At 41.9% G+C, this 16072-nt stretch overlaps 1 protein-coding gene across 2 annotated transcripts in view; it reads left to right on the plus strand.

The window, feature by feature from the left end:
* ASB2 (ankyrin repeat and SOCS box containing 2) overlaps window positions 1–16072 on the plus strand; it is a 94210-nt gene that overhangs the window by 70997 nt on the left and 7141 nt on the right. For both annotated transcript variants that reach the window (XM_026111615.2, XM_064512144.1), the window contains 5 exons: window positions 2706–2872; window positions 3548–3703; window positions 5737–5982; window positions 8363–8534; window positions 13494–14055. In XM_026111615.2, the coding sequence (XP_025967400.2) occupies window positions 2706–2872; window positions 3548–3703; window positions 5737–5982; window positions 8363–8534; window positions 13494–14055 (1303 nt within the window). The remainder of the gene's footprint in view (window positions 1–2705; window positions 2873–3547; window positions 3704–5736; window positions 5983–8362; window positions 8535–13493; window positions 14056–16072) is intronic.

The following is a 16072-nucleotide window of genomic DNA, read 5'->3' on the forward strand; positions in this document are numbered from 1 at the left end:
GTGTTTGTATGTGTGTGTGTGTGTGTGTGTGTGTGTGTGTGTGTGTTTACATATAAATATAGATTGACTCAGACAAGCAAAAAAGAAGGATTTCACATGGAGACTCATTAAACCTTCTGTGCCGATCTGGAATTTGCTTGGCTAAAGTATCTACAGCCGGGTCCAGCAAACCCCTTGTCTTCCTCAGGAATCATTTAAGGTCAAGGGGCCTAACAGAAGTTTACTTCATTCAACATCTGAAGGCTCAAGCAGACCACTAACTGATTCTGCACACATTTTTAACCCTACCACAGAGACGCAGTATCCTCTTCTTTCACCGGGGTCTCAGTTAATGTGATTTACTTTGCGTTTGCTGTGTGCCAACAAAATGCAAACAGACTCCTGTCATATCCCACCTGGCATGCAGTAACTCATTAAACTCCAGTAACTCTATCGTGTGCCCAAGCCTGGGGTCGCAGTAAGCAGCCCTGTGTATGTAACGTGAAACTTTGCATAGTGCAACAGATGGTTTCAGCAGGCTTGTGCCAGAGGCTTTTAAAGATAAAGATCCCCCACCTCCTTCTCCTCTCCCAGCCAAATATTCCAATTGTTGCTATTAACTGACTTCAACAAAATGCTGAATTTTAAGTGCCTATATAAAACTCTCATCTATAACTATTATTATATTGCTGTAGGTACCCTAAGTAGTATGAGGATACAATGGGGTCCCTGGGACCTCAGTCCTGCAGTTATCAGGAGAAGGTCAGTTGATTCCTTCTGACTGGCTGGTGGCCAGGAAGGCAGCTGCCTGCTCTGGCTGTTATCTCCTCAGGCAAATTGCCTGGCTTTGTGTCCCATATCTCCCTCCATTCCAGTGTTGCTATTTTTGTGACTCTGCTGTCTTGAGATCACTGTTTACAGCTATAGAGAAGGAAGAGCAAGTGGTACTGAGTACATTTTCACCTGTGAAATTAAGTCTTTTCCCATTTATTGGCCTACCCATTGTGTTCATGGGCTTCCACTGCAAGCCCCGAGTTTGTCCTCAGAGAAGCAGCATGGTGACTTTTCTTTTGGTGCAAATATCAGCGTTTATGGCACCAGATTGGCTTGAATACTTCCAGGCAAGCTGAAATTAATGACTGTTATGGCAGTTTCAGGCTGCTGGTCCATTCAGCCCCTGCTGCAGGCCCGCAGTGCTCCTGGAAGCTCCCTCAGCATAAGCTATGCTACTCTCCCAGTCTCCATGCCCTTCTGCCATGTGCAGTCTGCTGCAAGGTGATGAAATCCAGTGCTGTTCCTGTAATCTGCACTAAATGCAGTGGTCATACCAATGAGCTGCTTTTTGGGGACTCCACTGCTGAGCTGCCCGTGTTTTTGTGTCTCAGGTCTCCTCTGTTGTAACATTTTAGACCTTCTGTTATAACCAGAGTTTCTAGCTGTTCTCATTCTCGCTGCTGTGACTTTAGTTGCGTGTTGAATTCCTGCCCTGGCAATGCAAGGATTCTCTCTGAAACACACCACCTCCCTCCCCTCACCTCTCTCCTCAATCTGCCTTCAAAACTGCAAGAATATCTCTTCAGAGTTAATTCAGCTACAAACTCTCCTATGTTTTCAATATCCTTGTGTCCTCTGTCTCTAAAAAAATGGCCCACCTCTGGCAGAGGTTCGCTGGGTTCAAATGGACCATCGCTGGATAACATGAACCACTTCACAGCATGGCACCTGGTTCCAGCTGTGGTTCCAGAGACCCCTCACTGACGTGGTCACTCAAGGCACTGCTAACTTGGCTAAGAGGGTTGCGAGGAGTGGGCTTGTCAAAAAAGCTAATGGGTCAGCTCCCAAGCAGGCATCTAGAACAAGACCAGATTTTCAAGTGTCCAGCACATAGCAGGCCTTGTTGTGACACTGGACACATTTTCAAAGGTCTCTAATGCCAAAAGTGGTTATCATTTCTGAAAATTTGGGTGCTTGATACTGAAATAATAGCTGGGGATCTCTAGGGTATAGGCATTAAGTCAGCTCAGAATTTCATTTCAGTGGGTAGATTTTTCTTTTTATCTTCCCTGGCCAAATAAAAGAGAGCCCAGACCAACACCATAAGGTTTACAAGGTCCAACTAGAGTTCTCCTTTCTTGATAGCTGGTTCACCTAACTTCTCATAAGAGAAATAGGAAGTATCTCTGAAGCATCAGAACAAGATTTATTCAGAATTTCTGTTTTAGAGCTCAGCCATCTGCAAATTAAAGCTAGCATTTCTTCAGTGGTGAAAAGGGGCAATTCTCTTCTAAGCTGATCTTGTTTATGAGATCTCACATGGAACCATCTTACCACATTTGACAGCAAACAGCAAGGTGATGTGATTATCACAACCATGGACACTCATGGTAGTGCACAGAGCAAGGCTAGCACTAGTCTCACCCAACTCTACATTTCTAAAATGTAAACATTTATGTTAGTGACAATCACGCCTACACTTTCTTTACACTTAGTGGAGACAGAGCCACACCTCCAGAGTGCTTCTTCTGATCCATCATGACTGGCTAAATTAGGGCAGATATAGATTTTACCTCTAGTGACGACTGTAGCTAGATGCCCTAGGGCCACAAAAAGCTGTCATATAGGCTGTAGCGGTTCATCGTTTTTTGTCTAATGATACTGTGCTGTTGCTGTAGAAAGCTCCTCAGCAATGAAGGAAGCAGTAATCAATTTTCAACCTTGTTTTAAAGAGAACTTGACCCAGTGGCAGCAGCAATCAAGGATGGAGATGAAAAAGCAGTAAGTAACATGATGAAATCAGGAAAAGACCTTTCTGAACCTAACAAGGATGGCTGGATACCCCTCCATGAAGCTGCATACTATGGCCAAGTGGGTTGCCTGAGCCTATTGCAAAAAGGTTAGTGAAATTAAAATTAATTGATTACAAAATGGATAAGAGCAATACGAATAAACCAAAAAGCAGAATTAGCACCAGCCCACCCTGAGTCTAGATCCTTGTGTGAAGTTCTTTTTTCAGCCTCTGTGCGTGTACATTAATTTCAGTCTCTCTCTGAAGACATATTTCCAGACTGAAGCCTGTAAAAGTTAGGATATTCAGGATAAAGTGCCATCTGTATGAAACTGCATAGATCCTGCCAAGCCCTGGATTTCTCACAGTAAAGGTTTGTAGCTGGATCCTCAGCAGTTGTAAACTGCTAGTCTGCCACAGCAGGCAGCAGAATTACCTCCGTTCCCACTAGCTGAAGATCCAGCCCAGCCCCTCTTTGCCAATGACTGAAGGGGGTTAGCTATCATATTCTGCTTCAAACTGCTACTGAAGAGCATTTACTCAGCAGCTTTTTGCATCACTAATGGCAACGGATGAACATTAAAATCTAAGCCAATGGCTAATCTGATTTAGAATAAATTCACCATTTATTCTTAACTTACTTTCCTTACTGAAAAGGAAAATAAAAGAAGAGATAAACAACAAAAACTCACCTAAAACTCTAAGGATCATGAAAGGTGATTGTGCTTCAAATACTTGCATACCACATGCCGCAATGACTGTGTGCTGATGGTTTCTTCACAGCATACCCTGGCACAATTGACCAGCGCACTCTCAACGAGGAGACAGCACTGTACCTGGCCACGAGCCGAGGCAACCTGGACTGTCTCCTCACTCTGCTGCAGGCTGGAGCTGAGCCCGACATCTCCAACAAAGCCAGAGAAACACCGCTCTACAAAGGTGAGCGGCCAAGTTCCCAGAGATGCTGAGCTCTGCTGGTGTGATCAGAGGAGAGCTGCTGGTGCTCAGAGAATTAGCCCCACATAGCTCTCCTCGGACGTGGTAGGCACACTAGGTCTTGCCTGCAAAGTCTCAAATTCACCAGTTAGCTCCCATTTCGTACAGGTAGGCATGTATCTTCTGTGTCTGACTTGCTGTGATACAGCCTCTCTTCTCATCCGCGCCAGGGACAGGGGATTGGTGCCTGCCGCAGGGCTGCAGACTGTAACGTGGGTCTGAGGGTGGAGGGTGGGATGCTCAAGGGGGTCCTCAGCACAAGATGTCACGTGGGTCTCTGCATAGTGTCTCAAACTTTGAGAAAGCAGAAATCTGGGTAGTACAGGAATATGTATACCTTTTTAAACAGTAGGTCCTGAGTAACTGTTAGATGTGGGAGTATAGTAAGTGTAGACATGTCGGTGATTCACGTCCTGAGTGGGACAGGCCAGGCTATGTGCTATGGCAGATGCATGATGCTATAAACAATTCAGGTAGATAATGTATTTAACGTGGATATATTACATCGCTGCCGGTGAGAGAGAACACTTTCTTTAGCAGAACAGCATTAAATTCATAGTATCTGAAGGGTTCAGAGAGGGCAATGATCCCTCACACCTTTATGTCCATCTCCCTTTGACTGACTGCTCCCCACATGGCAATTTTTAGTGCTCTAACTTTACATTAAAAAGCACACATTACATAGCTTGCAAAATAATCTTTCCATAAGCTTTGTATGCCTGGAATTATAGATGCTCAGTTTAACATGCCTGATTTTAAAATGTCTGGCTTACTGTCTGCTACAGGAAATTTGTTCCACTCTGAATTAAACACACAGTAGCAGTGGTCCTAATAATAATAGTAGTAATAATGAAAATATGAAAGCACCCTTTAGCCAGAGAAAACTTACTAAGAATGTACTAGTCTTGATACAAAATTTTCTGGTCCATCCTCTAATAAAGAAAGAGTGAAAAAGTTATAACAACAAATTGGTCATCCTTTGTATGTAAGCAAATTGAACTCTGCAGAGCTGTTGTGCATAGGTAATCACAGCAGCGTCTAGTCAGATAATTTGCTTTCAGAACATGTTAGTGACACTCATGTATGAGAGAGGAAGCCATGGGGATGTCTCAAGGGAAGAACCAACAATGAAAGGCAGCACTTCCATGAGGAAAAGACACTATTATTTAAAAAAAACAATTGCTATAGACTGTGCTGGCCTCTCTCTCTGTGCATTGTACAGCATATGCTAATTGGGGGGTATAAAAGTGGCTACTTATGCTAGAGGCTTTTGATTTGGGGTGCCACAGTAAAAGCGTGTAGAGAGCCTTATGACTTTGGATGCAGAAAGCAATGGAATAAATTAATAGAATAAAAATTTAAAAAAATTACATATCAAGAAAATACCTTTCGCTTAGGGTGGTCCTGAGTTGTGAATTGTGGCAGGCTGGGAGGGTGCTACCAGCTCACCTCATTCTTATATTCTAAGGATCCTTTGCTGGCTGCTGTTTGTTTGTCTTTTTGTATTTTCTTGACTATAGAGCTTTATTTGCAGTTCAAGGCAGTAAGATACAGGGTCAGTTTGCATAGAATTTGGACAGAGAGTCTTTAAGTCATGTGGTTTCTGTAACATATTCATTCTTCATAAATATCTCCTGCACTTCATCACCTCCCTGTGTCACAACGATATCCAGTTGGCACAAAGGTGCTGGGCTGCATCCCGCTCTGTGTCAGGCTTGGTTCAAGTGCGGTACATGACAATTAGCCTCCCCCAGCTCCCAGCTGAAGACTGTTTTTTCTGCTACCCCCTTTGCCTGCCCCAGACACAGTCATTTGGCTGCGGCCTTGGCTCTCATATTGAACTAGATGGATTTTTTGTTTGACTCAGTATGGCCAAGTTGTGTTATATTGCTTTGTGCTACACGAGGTGGATACTCAGAACACCTAGAATCTATTCAAAAGCTTGTCCTATATCTCTTCCCTTTTTCTCAAAACAGCCTGTGAACGCAAGAATGCAGAGGCCGCAAGACTGCTGGTGCAGTACAATGCTGATACCAACCATCGTTGCAATCGAGGATGGACTGCTCTCCACGAGGCTGTCTCCCGAAATGACCTGGAGATTATTGATATTCTTGTGAAAGGAGGTGCCAAGATTGAGTCCACAAATGCCTATGGAATCACTTCTTTATTTGTGGCAGCTGAGAGCGGGCAGCTGGATGCTTTGAGATACCTGGCAAAATGTGGTGAGTACAGTCATGCAGTTGACATGCCTTTACTCATTTCATCCTTAGTATTTCAAAATGCCTGTTAATTCTCCATGCCTCAGTTTTTCAATCTCTGGAGACAAGGCTTAGCCAGAAGAGGTGCTGAGCCCCTGTTGCTGCAGAAGGCCAGATTGCATAGGGTCTTTGAGAGAGCATGGACTAGACACACAAGTTTCTTCAGCATCCATTAGTGGTGACTCACTTTATAAAGTGGTTTGGTGCTCTTTAATTGTATTGATTGGCAGCTTTCCAAACCCATATGACTGCACACGTGTAGCCTAAAATCCAGTCAGTTATAAAAGAAACCGTAGGTAGTAATAGATGGCAGAAGTCGAACATTAGCCAACCCCATTTGCTCGTGAACATGTGCATTGACAGGCAAGGTTCGTTCTCCTCTGCTAATTACTCACTCTTCCTCATATGTGTGTTCAAACATATAAGCGGAGTGAATTTGATTCTAGTTTATACTAAACCTGCCTTGTACTGCTCCAGTCATATAAAACAGCTTTTAAATAAGCACAGTATACTTTACCATTCTGAGGCATATTTGTGTTCTCAGCGTGGCGTAACGTCTTCAGCATAGGTGAGAATCAGGCCCTGCATATGTGAATATGTTTGTGAAATGAGACCAAAACATCAATGAAGGTAAAAAAAACTTCTGAAGCAATTAGTGTCGCCAAGAAAGATATGACAACTGAGGAACAAAAAATGCTGTCCATTGTCCAGCTAGCATTGTCAGGTCAGTTTTATATGACCAGTTAGTCCGTCAAACTGCCTATGATTTTGAAAATGAAGCTGGACTGTGATTTGTGTTTCAACTTAGATACATATTAGGATTTCCTTAAAGTTCAATTTTGAGAAAAATACACAAGAGAAAATCCAATAAAACTGTCCAAATGTTTCAAGCCCTCAAAAGCTCCTCTGAGAATGCAGGGAATGATATCATTGCATTGTTTACAGTGAGCAATGTTCATCATAAAAAAGGTTTCTTTTTCATTTCTTTTTCATTAAGAACGTAGTCCTGTGTTATGTTTTGTCACTGCACTTCTCCTGATGTTTCTAACTACAATATCTTCAAAGGGCCAAACACAACACAGATGTTTCAGTCTGGGGTGAGAGCCCGGGGAAATGTTCTCCTTGGCAGGGAGTTTTCATGATCAAACAGGAGACTGATTGGCTCTTTTATTGGAGTTAGAAGCAAAACTCTAGTGAACTGTCATTCCCATTTAGGATACACATAGAGCAGCCTTCCCGAGGACAGAATGGTATAGTATATTACAGTCAAAACCTAGGCTTTCAGGACTTAAATTTCTAGCACAGAAAAAGCTAGAATTCAGATTCAAAAATACTTGTGGACAAAAGATATTAGGGCTTGGTTTATTCTTCCTTGTTGTTTATTAAGACATACACCCACTAGAGCTCAAGAAAAATGCCCCAAATAATCCAGTAGCTCATTAATATAATTTGTCTTTTTTTCCAGTAAAATTTAATATTTGGAGCCTAATTTGAAGCCTGGTGAAATCAAAACATAGGGCCTCAGATGCTAAGATTTGAAGTGAAATGTTCATTGACTAAGGCATGCCTGAAAAAAAGCAACTTTCAGAGCAACTTTTAGATATTGAATTCTTTGCTTCATATTATGAGAATGTCTTGTTATAGAATCCTATTTTAACCTGGATATGTACTACTATTAAAATATAGTATAAATAGTATAAACAGTATAAATGTACTTACAGTATAAATATATATAGTATAAATAACATATAAACACACATTTAATATATACATATATAAAATATGATTATAGAATAATTTCCTTTGGAGGGGTCCTATTGAAATCATCTAGTACCACCTCCTGCTGAAGAATAGTATATATACACACAGTAAATATATAAATACTAATGAGATTATTGTGTCTAGAGAAAAGGCTGTGTTATATAAAGCACTACCCTCTAGCATATTTTTAAGTGTTTGCCTTTGAGCTATACTTGGATGGAGCCTGGATTCATAACTGCGAGCTAGTGGTTGACACTCACTGTGTTTTTTATCCTGCGGGTACCTCCCCTCTCCAGGAGTGTATTGTCACTTTATCACATTGTTTTCCCCCAACAAACTGAGTAAAGAGAATAATTGCCCCAATAAACTTTCCCTCATAAAATTCACATCATCATAAAAGCCAGTGGAGATCTAAAATATAACTGTATCAGTTTTTTATTTTGATATGGTATGACCTCATTCACATCCCCTTCTGGCACATTTTGTAGCTCCAGTGTCATGGAGACTTACACTGTTCATTCAAAATACGTTGCTTCTGCCTGATTTTAACCTTAAGTGCTGCAAAGATTTTCTTTCTTCCTAGGTGCTGATATAAATACTCAAGCCAGTGACAAAGCCTCTGCTCTTTATGAAGCCTGTAAAAATGGACATGTACATATCGTGGAGTTTCTTTTGTCCCAAGGAGCAGATGCTAACAAAGCCAATAAAGATGGCCTGTTACCTCTTCACATAGCAGCCAAAAAGGGCGTTTGCGAGTAAGTTTGGGTTCATTTCATAGTTTCACCTTTTAGACAAGAATCCAGAGTCCTAATGAAAAAGAGAGTATAAGGTCCCATATCTAATACTGAGCACTGTGAGCAAGGGAGCTGCCAGCTGAGAACTTGTCTTTCCATTTTTAGAGCTTGGGTTTGAAATTCTAAACTGAGCAGAGTGTGTTTGTGGGATGGGATAGGACGGAACGGGACGAGACGGGATGCGGTGGGATGGGATGGGCAGGGCAGGACAGGGCAGTAGTGTGGGGTGCAAGATCCTTTTAGCTTTGCCTGAGTATCATTTATTAGGGCTAAATAACCCCATGAATCTTGGAAGTGTATTAAATTGAGCTCCACAGAATATGTTTGGAATGGAATAAAAGCATCCGTGTGGAGGGTTAGTGCTCAATAGCTATCACAACATAGCTTAGTTTGCAACCATTTTCCTACCTAAACAAGCCCATAGTGATTCTTCTACATGAGCAGAACATGCTGCATCCATCTCTGGTGTGTTCAGGGGTTTTTTTAGCAATAATTCAGATGCTGACAGCAGAAAGTGTTTAAGTGAATCTCTAAGGCATTCGTGAGACCGTTGTTAGAATATGGTGTCCAGTGCTGTATCCTTCCTTTCAGAAGGCTGTCAAAAAATTGGAAAGACTTCAGAAAAGAAGTAGAAGAATAATTCAAGATCTGGAAGATATTCTTTATTAGTGAGTGATTAAATGACTCTTTAATGTAGCAGACATGCATAGAGATCCAGTGATTAGCTTCTGAAATTAGATGTGTTTGGGATAGAATTGAGTACACACCTTAAACAGTGAGACAAGTAACTAATGAAAAAAATAACCAGGAAATGGGTAAATTTACCAGTCTTCTGAATTAGAGGTGTTTTTAGGAGGAGGAGAAATGCCACAGCCTGTGAAGGTGTCAGTTTAAAAGATGCCACATAGAGATGTGATTATAGCTCTGTAATGTAAGTAGTTTTTGTCTAGCTCTTCCAAGGACTGATAGATACTGCCATTACAGCATGCTTCTGAGCCTGAACTCCTGAGTACGTGCTTCTGATCCTAGGGCAAATTTTGCATCCTGCCTTTAACTCCTTGCTGCTGGAAGGGCCAGTGGCTCACAGACATCTGTGCAAAACAGTCACATCTCTGACTGCAGTGAGAGACCCCCTTGACAACTGTAGTGGACCCTTCTGACTATTACATTTTCCATCAAAATCCTAACAGCAATAGTAGAATGAGAGAGTATATCCAGCTGCAAAGACTGTGCCTGGATATTAAAGCTGTCTTTGCAAACAACTGCTGGAGCAGATTATTATGTATTTAACAATGTCTGAGGAATGAAAACTTTCAACAGCACTATGCCTTCCCATAGTATCTTTTCTCCAAGTTTCAGTCTACTTGAGAATCCTAATTAAGCTTCTCAAATCATTTAGACAAACCTGAGGATATTTATTTTCTGTAACTGGACTAGGCCTGCTTCTTTGTGGAAGCTGTATGTTCCAGAGGGAAGCCCAGTGTGAATTTATGAAATGGATTTATACACTTCTAGCATGTGTGTAAATGCCTTGCATAGACTTATGCAAGCATGATTCAAAATTTTCTCTGGGGTTTGAGTTACAAAGACGTTTTCTTGAAAACAAGTACAGTTTAGATGAGAAATGGGCCAGAGACAGAACCCAGCTCCAGTCACTCACTTTCAAAGAAGTTAATCCAAAAGTACAAAACATTGATCTGAAACCAATTTGTATATAAAGCCTAGACCAGCTCTCTGAATCTGCTCCTCCCCTTTGCTCAGTATCTCCAGACCACCATATGAAATCAAATTTACATGGAAACTCTGCAGTCTGAGTCCATCCCTATGTTATGAAAGAAAGAGCTTGATTCAGATCTCACACCAGTTACTGCTAATACTCAGCAGCGTAGATGAGACCAGAATTAAGCCTTAAGTCTGAGTTCCTTCACATGTAAAAGACTGAGAACAATTTTTTGGTTTGTAACTGCTGAAAACTGAAGTGGAAAAAACAGGTCTTTCATGCAGCCAGAACCAAATATTTATCTAAATGACAAAGCTTTAACCCAATTGACTGATCATTCTTAATTCCTTTGGTATTTAGTAAAATAACACCCTTCATGGTGACCTCTCTTTGTATTCCTGCAGATTTAATACGTAATTCAGCAGGAATTCCACGCTTCAACTTTTTGCCAGAGCGTGAAGGCTCCCTACCATGAAAGAGCCAAGAATGTGGTCCCAAGGCTCAACTGTCAACTCTTGTTGCTCGGTGTTTGTTTATTTTAAATGACACCTTGTCAGTACTGACATGAAATTCATAAGGTTCATCTCATCAACTGTAGGAAGGATAACAGTGAGCAGACATTTAACCCCTTTCCTTTTGGAACTGATGAGCTGAGAAGGGAAGACATTATTTGTGAAGTGTGGGCAGATTTATTAAGTAAAAGCAAGTCAATATTCTCTTGACACACTCATGCTAAGGATACTCTGCCTCCTCCACGTAATTTCTAGCAAACAGAAGTCACAGAAGTAGGTGTCAGGGATATGGAGAAATGTAGCAACATTTCAAATGTGTATATGAGGCTCAGCCTCGTGACAGAAGTGGGTTGTGACCTGTCTTGTCCTGCCTTTGCTGCTTTCCCTTGAGCTGCCTTCCCCTTCCAGACAGGCAGTAGAGACTGCAGTTGTGGAGGCACCATATAACTGCATCAATCCTCTTTGGAGGATGAGGAAGAGAGGAACAAAAGGAACAAAATTTTGAGGAACAGAATTAGGCTCCTGGTACAAATTTGATGCCTTCTGCTTGACCTCCCAAAATAAATCTGGGTTGCAGGGGTTGTACCAAGGTCTGGGACATTGCAGTATTTGGATACAAAGCCTTGGTGTGACACCCCCTCAGTAAGGTTCAGATCCTCCTCACAAATAGAAATGAGGCAATGCCTCTTTAATCAGATATGAAGAGCTGGCTGGAGCATGCATGCTTCTGGAGGGAAATGACAAAACAGATCCTTATATCTTCAAAAACAGTAGATTGTGAGATGGCTGATGTTGACACTTGGCATGGTATCCTCACAGTGCTCTGTGCCCTTTTTGCTATTATGGCTCTTACAGAACATTTGCTAATGGTGGGAAGTAGCCAGCTCACCAGCATCCAAGCCTCCTGCTGCCTGGTGAATATCACGGCACTGGAAGATCAGTGAGGCTTCTTGGAGAAAAACCTCATGCTTCATTTCCCGAGATACATAAGGACAAACCCCCTTTTGTTTAAGAATGAGATGTAGAAGTAACTTGAAGACATCAACAGTCCATCATGGAAATGAGAACATAATTCTGTAGTATGTTATGCATCTTCAACTCTCATTTCAGCTCCTGGGAGCTTTGGAGTCTTTTTCAGGACCATTCAGTGCATCACAGGCAAAGCTTACCCTGACAGTAGTGTTTATGTTTTGCTTAGTTCATAATGTAAATGTTTGAGGGCCCAGTGTTGGGACTGGCTGTTGCAGTCAAGCTCAAGACATCTAGCACTATAAAAGAGACAGAGTGCATGTTCAGGAAACCGAGCTCTGCACGTTTGTGTATTTGAAGAGCTTTTGCCTGCTATATGTAGGAGTCTGTATGGAAGGAGGAGGTGGAGGCGTGCTCAGCTTGCTGGTCCCCACAAGTCCCTTTTTTAGGGGTCTCTCTCTCCACAGGCGTCATAGAGGGAGCATGGCAATCTCCTGGGACAGTAGGGACACTCAATTTGAATGTTGCCTGGTCTCTTTCTGGATCTAGCTTAAAGTGACTTCTCTGTTTTATAGAATCAACATAGTCCATTGACTAAAACATGCAACTTTATGAGCAGGAAGTTAGGATTAAACCCATGGGTTTGGTTATCCAGCTCCAGTGACACCTGTGGAGGCATCAAAGTGATCATGGATTTTTGACTGCACGGTCACTGTACTTCACATATTTGAATGTCACATTACATAACGAGAGCGGCTCAATTTATGTTACTGCATTTAAGGCCCTGTAACACTTTCCAATAGCATTCCCTGGTTACTGGGTTTTAGAACTTGGCTGAACATCTTTTCTCCCTGGGCTAAAGCATGGCAACTGGCCTGGAAAATATTTTTATTTCTTTTTCTCCTTTTTCTTAATTGTCTTTTTGGCTCCGCACAATCTGGAATGGACATTGATAGCCCTGTGGATTTGCCACAGCCAGAAGGCAGGCAGTGAAGACCTCCAGGGCAGGGCTCAATTCAGGGTTAAGAACTGCATTGTAAAATCTGACGTGGAGGCCTGGAAACCAAATATATAGCTGATCCTAGCTAAGTCCCACAGAAGAAGGTTTGGTTTCATCCCTTTCATAGTCTCAGGAATCTTGCTACAGTTGTGATATATAAAGCCTACCAATGCCTTGGGTATGCATTTGTCCCCACTAAGCAGTAGAGCAAGTCTGACAGAGGTAGAGAGAGATCTTCTCTCTGCCAGCAGGTCTGCATGCACATTGGGTCTGAAACAGTGCATCTGTTCCTCCACTCCTATCCATAGTATAAATGTGAAGACACAGAACATTTGGGAGAGCCTGGCAAGGTGTCTGTCATTTTTTAACTGCCCATTTGGGTTTTGGCCTGTGAGTGAGTTACCACAGGGTAGACGAGGTATCAGCATGTCACCTCTTCCATTTTAACTGCCCTTGTCCCTGCCTTTACCTTACAGAAACTGGGAGATAATTGCAAACAACTTGTTCCTCCTTGCAGGAGAGGTCGCATAACTCACATTTTCTGCAAGGCAAGAGCATACATAAAGTTGCTGACAGGTTCTAAGTTCATGATTTACCTCAGAGCAAGTTGTTTCTGTGCCTGAGTTAACAGGCTCTTTCTTATGGTTACAATGGTACAGCTACGATTTGCAGTAGATTCCCTAAAGCTCACAGCTCCTCACTGTCTCTCCACCTGGCAGGATTGTCTCCATGCTGATCCCTGTAACCAGCCGCACTCGTGTCAAGCGCAGCGGCATCAGTCCCCTGCATTTAGCAGCTGAACGCAACAATGATGACATCTTGGAAGAGCTGATCGACGCTGGCTATGATGTGAACACTACCCTCTCCCAGGAACGGTCCTGCCTTTATGAGGACAGACGCACCACCCCACTTTATTTTGCTGTCTTTAACAACAATGTCTATGCCACAGAGCTCCTGTTGGAGGCTGGAGCCAACCCCAACGTTGACCTCATCAACCCATTACTTATCTCCATTCGACACGGCTGCCTAAAGACCATGAAACTGCTTCTTGACCATGGAGCAAACATTGATGCCTATATTTCAAGCCATCCCACTACGTTTCCAGCTACCATCATGTTTTCGATGAAGTATCTTTCTGTGCTGAAATATCTCCTGGATCTGGGCTGTGATGCAGTTTCCTGTTTTGAGTGTCAGTATGGAAATGGCCCACATCCTGTGTTAAATTACAGAAGGGACAGACTTAATGATCCTCAGCAGTCCCAACAGCCAACCATAATACAGGTAAGCACTGCCCAATTTACCTACAGTACTTCTGAGGACCTCTCTTACCAATGCATCTTGCTATCTTAATGTATTTCTTCTCCCCACTTTCCTGTGAGAAAAGATGCCCTTATTCCTATTTCATATGCAGAAGAAAAGGCTCAGTAAAAGTTTGTAAGTTGCCCAAGGCCATGTTCAAAAACAGTGGGAAGGCAGGCAACAGACCTTGCAGCCATAGGCTGAATTTTAGGTAAATTCTAGCCATCTTGACAGCCTTTGCTGGCAGATCTACAATGCTGTTTTCCTCTGGATTTGAGCTGCTGGGAGTGAAGCATGCTTCCTTGACAGGCAGTATCATGTGGGCAGTAGACTATGGGCAGTAGGAATCTGCTTGTGTTATTTGCCATGTAAGATTTGCGTTGTCTTGTACAGAGTTTAAGCTCCTGGTTAAAGCAACATTGTCTAGTTCTTCTTGTAATGAGGGTAACCTAGTGAATGTAAACAGTTGCAGTTTCCAAGTTTACTGAATGAACAGCCCTGGAGAGAGTATAAATCATTACATTAGCTACATGACTTTGTGCATTGCATTCAGAGTTTTCAAAGAAAATTAGGAGATTTAGATCCATGATTTCATATTTTCAAAGCCACTTACGAATTTTAGGTGTCCATGCCTTACATATGTATCTGTGCAGTCCTTTCCAAAGCTTAGCTGCAGTTTTCATTGAGATAAAATTGGAATCTTAATCCCCTAAACTACTTTACAGATTCTCAGATCACACATTTCTTCTGGTCTTTGTTGTCTCTTTCCAAACTATCTCAAACAAAATCCATCCCTTCCATCAAAATTTGCTATCCTGCAATATGCAACAAAGCAAAGATATAGCTCAGAATGGCAGTCCTCTTTCTCTTATGCAAGATATCAAGGAAGGACTAAATCAACTCCTATCTAGTTTAAGTGTAGCTTTGGGTGATTCAGAAGAAAGTGTCATTCAGCTGAAAGAGATAGTCACCAATAAATACTCCTTGGTGATGAAAAGAAGGAAGGAAAATATTAAAAGATCCAGGGAAATCATGAGCTTTTTCATAATTCCTGTGTTCCAAAAGATTTTGCTCTCCAGTACCTACCTGGGAAACAAAAGAAAAAAAAATCTCATCCTCAAAAGAGCTGTCTTCTCCTTGAGAGGATCTGCTGAAGCAAAATTTCTCAAGGACACCACATTTTTGTCAGAGAAAGGGAATAAAATATAGTATCCCAAATTCTTGAGCCATGATACGATACAATGTAGAGTGAGCAGAGGGCTGGAATCCCAAGACAGAAAGAGTTTGTCTGTAGCCTTCTGTGATACCCCAGCCATTCAAAACAGTTCTGTTTTTCACTTGTAGAAATACGGTATTTCCCTCTGGGTCTCAGCTAACACTATTTCTTAGTGCATATCAAAATGCGGAACCTCTTGCAGACCTCACCTCAAAGGTCAGACAACACGAGACAGAGATAGCCAAAGCTGTGTAAAATTATATCTGCACCTACAGCAGAAGGGAGATCAGTGAGGGACAAAGGGACAAACACATACAGAACAGAAAAAGCAATTCCTTCCCTCTAAGAAATGTTATTTTAAATTTGCTTCCAACCACCAGGGCGGCTAATAAATGTAAGACTTGTATGGTGTAGCTTCATGATATGGTTATGAAGGTTTATATTCTGAAATATAGAGGATCATATGAAACTGTAACCTTCTCCTCACAAAAGATGTATATTTCTTATTTTCTCATATCAGATTACATAAAGATAACGAGTTGGTATGATTACTCTTTATACAGTAAACACTATGAGCTACTGGAAGTGGCTTTGAAAAATGCATAACTATAAATCATTACTATTGCTACTAAATTAGTGTTTCTTGGAGGACATGAACCCAGAGAAATGGTCGCTGCCTCACTCTACATTTCCCAAATTACAGTTTTCAAACAGTGAACACGGGGAATGAAGTGTCCTGCTGCCGCGAGAGGGCATTCAGGGGCCTGCTGAGACTGCAGGCAA

The sequence above is a fragment of the Dromaius novaehollandiae genome, chromosome 5 (assembly GCF_036370855.1).
Source record: "Dromaius novaehollandiae isolate bDroNov1 chromosome 5, bDroNov1.hap1, whole genome shotgun sequence".
NCBI lineage: Eukaryota > Metazoa > Chordata > Aves > Casuariiformes > Dromaiidae > Dromaius > Dromaius novaehollandiae.